Source organism: Triticum dicoccoides, chromosome 2A (genome assembly GCF_002162155.2).
Source record: "Triticum dicoccoides isolate Atlit2015 ecotype Zavitan chromosome 2A, WEW_v2.0, whole genome shotgun sequence".
Lineage (NCBI taxonomy): Eukaryota > Viridiplantae > Streptophyta > Magnoliopsida > Poales > Poaceae > Triticum > Triticum dicoccoides.
Window position 1 is genome coordinate 622047243 of NC_041382.1, and position 3452 is coordinate 622050694.

A 3452-nucleotide genomic window follows, 5' to 3' on the forward strand; every position below is an offset into this window, starting at 1 on the left:
TTGAGTTCCAGTTTAGTTCAATAAAGGAAAGCTTTCTCTTCATGGTTTGCTCCTTATGATTCAAGAAGGAAGACCACCAGACACTTTTCTATAATTAGGTGATGTAGTGAACCTTCATCTTGCAGTCAAATTGCTTACATATACTGCCTCTTCATTTGCACCGTCGAAAATTGCACATGGGCTGATTCAGACTTTGAGGGTTCAGAAAACAGCTTGAAGAGCCAATCGGTATGAAGGTGTTGCTCCTTTGTACCAGATCGTAAATAGAAGGGGACATGGTTCAGATTTGTGACTATTGTGTGCTCTTGGACAGCCGAGGTACATGTTAGTTTTCTTTAACTACAGAAGCTAAATTCTTGTGAATTAGGATATCAGGTGTACACATTACTTTTATTTTGAATCGTGTTCTCAATGCACTATCTATCTATCCAAGTATTCAAGGGAATTAATGGTGGCGGAATACATGCGTTTGCTCGTGCCCTTGTGCCCCTTGATGCTCGACCTTTTTTGGGGTTCTAGCATGACTCTGTGGTCAGTCTTACTGAGATTGTTGGTCCTGTTCTAACTTATGATAATGTTGATCAGCAGGGAGTGGGTGTCAGAAGAGGGACGTTGGTGGTGTTCGAGATGTATCGGTGGTCAGCTGTTGGCAGGGCCCTCATGGAGACACTGGACAAGATGGTGCTCAGTGGTGTGCTCAGCCCCAAGCTCGCCTTAAGCATCCTCCTGCAGTCCGGTAAGGTCCATTCGACATTTCCTCATTTGTGAATCAATCAACAAGCCTATAAAATAATAAATTGCATGCAGTTGGGTGTTTTTATCTTGATCTTCTTGTTTCTTTTAGTCCATGAGAGGTTGGAGCACCAGGTCTAGCAAGGCATTCTTCAAGTAATTCATCTCATCCAGTAGGTTGATTGTTTTTTTGGTAAGTCATCTCATCCAGTAGCTTGATAGTAGGGCTGGTTTCCATTGGTGCATTACTTCGTAAAGAAAATAAATCACATTGCATTTACCCAATGATTCTTGTCCAGAACCAATCATATTATTTCTTTTCTACGAGTACTATATATGTTGATTATTCAGAGGTCTCATCTTTTGAGACTTGCAAAGGTAAGACGTACGAAGAATGAGAGATGGTGCAAGTTTCTTAAGTTTATCATCCCATTGAAGCATCACAAAATGCAAGTAGTACTATTCAAAGGGGTGAAGAAATAACATGCTAATCATTTTTAGAGGGCAAACTAGCTACCATTTTTTTAAATGGAGTGTGGCATTGACCTCTGAGTCTGGAGCAATTGTACTAAAAGTGTTTGATATTAACAAGTGACAACTAGCCAGACTGGTTACATGTGATGAGCTCCCTAGAGGCGCAACAGAGGCGATAAACTCTTAGGTATTTTTGGTAAAATAAATTTGTTCTTCTGTACATTTTGTTGTACGAGCTAAAACATGGCAGTTTAGACAAACAACACACTTCAGCCTCTGCTTATAATTGGATTAAAGATGCACATCTGCCTTTTCTTGCGTTGTGCTCAGAGCATAGAATTTCATTCTGTTAATTCATTGATCGTGGCAGGATTTAAACTTCTACAGGAAATTAGTAGTGATTGTTTGTACTGCATTTCAAAGTTAGAACTAAAGGAGACACGGGCGTGACAATTACACCATTTGAAGGTCTATCTTTTGCACAATCTGAATTTATTATTGTGTTGGCGAGCTATGAAAGAACGGTGGTGCTGCAGCACTGAGGTACGTATATTACTTGCAATGACATGCATTTGATGGCCACCTTTACAGAAGCTCCTCTCTGGAAACAAGGAGCAAATGACTATTATTTGAAATCTGTTGTGCATTATTATTTTTGGTTATGTTCCAAAATCCTAGATGCATAGCAAAGCACATTAGTGGATATATGAATCATTTTTGTCTACTGATTCTTGTTCAATTACTTTTATGAAAGGCAAGGGTATGCACTTTTCACTATCAATCTTGGAGTAAGACGCCTGCAAGTGAGGAGCAGTTGATGAAAGCTATTGGTTACCACACCTCTTATTAGTGCCAAGTTGTAGCATCTGAATTGCTGTGGTGTTCTTTCATAGTCTTTCTTAGCTTTATTTATTTTCCATTGATTGCTGACCTATATAGTGTTGTAATTTCCCATAACTACAAACTATCGGGCTAACATATTGGCATCTGCCAGTATTGCCCTTCATACGGAAAGACTGAAAATGCTGAAGAACTGCCTGGCAAGCATATTGGCAGTAGACTTTCAGTGAGACTTCAGTTTCCATCATCAAAGTGCTCGTAAGATTAGTTAAGTAGAAAATGTTTTATTAAAGGACTCATAAAGCTTATTTGGAATTGGATGAGGTTACTTTATGGAACAACAACGTGTGATATGCTAAGTAATAAACGGTTACATAAGTTCATTCAGGAGTTCACCATCAATTTGCTATGGTTATCATAAGTCATGGACTACTAATGATATAAATCTACAGATTGACCTCTTATTATACCCTGAGTGCCATCAATTTCAAGAGAATAACGAGGCATGCTACCTGCTTTATTCTTCCTTGCATAACTATATATGCAGCTGGACTTTATCATTTGTCACACTGATTTATACACTGTAATTATGTAGCCACCCATTGTGTCAAAACGAGCCTTCCTTGGTCCAGGGAGATAGAGAAGGTGGCTCGTTCGCAAGTTCAAGCTGGCCATGAGCGACGCTCTTTAGTCGCTCCCAGCAATGCACTGTGTGTTGGCTGGGATCTTACCCAGATAGTATCTCCAGTACTGTAATGGCAGATTATACTCCTGATTAGTTGAGTGATACAATTTCTTTCCAATTTTTTTTGTTTTAGCCCATGGTTATTTGGTTAAAGATTGTTATGTTTTTTGTTCTCCCGTTGCAACGCACGAGCATTTGTGCTAGTAATCTACAAAACACATTACAACGGCAGGTATTGAGTCCTCCCTGTTGATCGCCTGTTAGTGCACATAGCAATTTGAGGGAAGAGAAAATTGGCCAGCTTGAAGTAGTAGTGCTAGGTGTTGAGTATATTATGTGCGTATATGTTTGTGTATAGGGCCCACCTTCTGTTTTCTCTGTATAGTTAAGGTTGTGACCCACCTCTGTATTTATATATACGTGCCTGGTGCACCGATCAATACATCGCGATTGCACAACTCACATCCTGCCCTTCTACATGGTATCTATCACAGCACGATCCTAAGCCGCCGCCGCCGCTCCTCCCCGCCGCCGCCATCAGCCGCCGCCGCCGCCATCGTCCTCCCGGTCACCGCCGCCGCCGCTGGTTGCCGCCGCCCCTCCCCACAACTCCGCCTTCCACCGCCGCCGCCTCTCCCCGAGGCCGCCGCCGAACGCCGCTAGCTTCCGCCCACCTCCCGCACCACCCAGCCCTCTCTCCCGCACCACCCGCCCGTGCCGC

The 3452-nt window shown here is 42.2% G+C and overlaps 1 protein-coding gene across 6 annotated transcripts in view; it reads left to right on the plus strand.

Annotated features, from left to right (window-relative positions):
• Positions 1-3148, plus strand: part of LOC119355811 — a 4310-nt gene extending 1162 nt beyond the window's left edge. For 3 of the 6 annotated variants that reach the window (XR_005171699.1, XR_005171700.1, XM_037622690.1), the window contains 2 exons: positions 589-736; positions 845-3148. Coding sequence is in view for 2 of the 6 variants with exons in the window: in XM_037622690.1 (XP_037478587.1) it covers positions 589-736; positions 845-873 (177 nt within the window). In the remaining 4 variants the exon portion in view is untranslated. Of the gene's footprint in view, positions 1-32; positions 319-588 lie in introns of those variants that run through there. The other 3 variants (XR_005171698.1, XR_005171701.1, XM_037622689.1) reach the window with 3 other exon arrangements.
• The last annotated feature ends 304 nt before the right edge of the window (positions 3149-3452 follow it).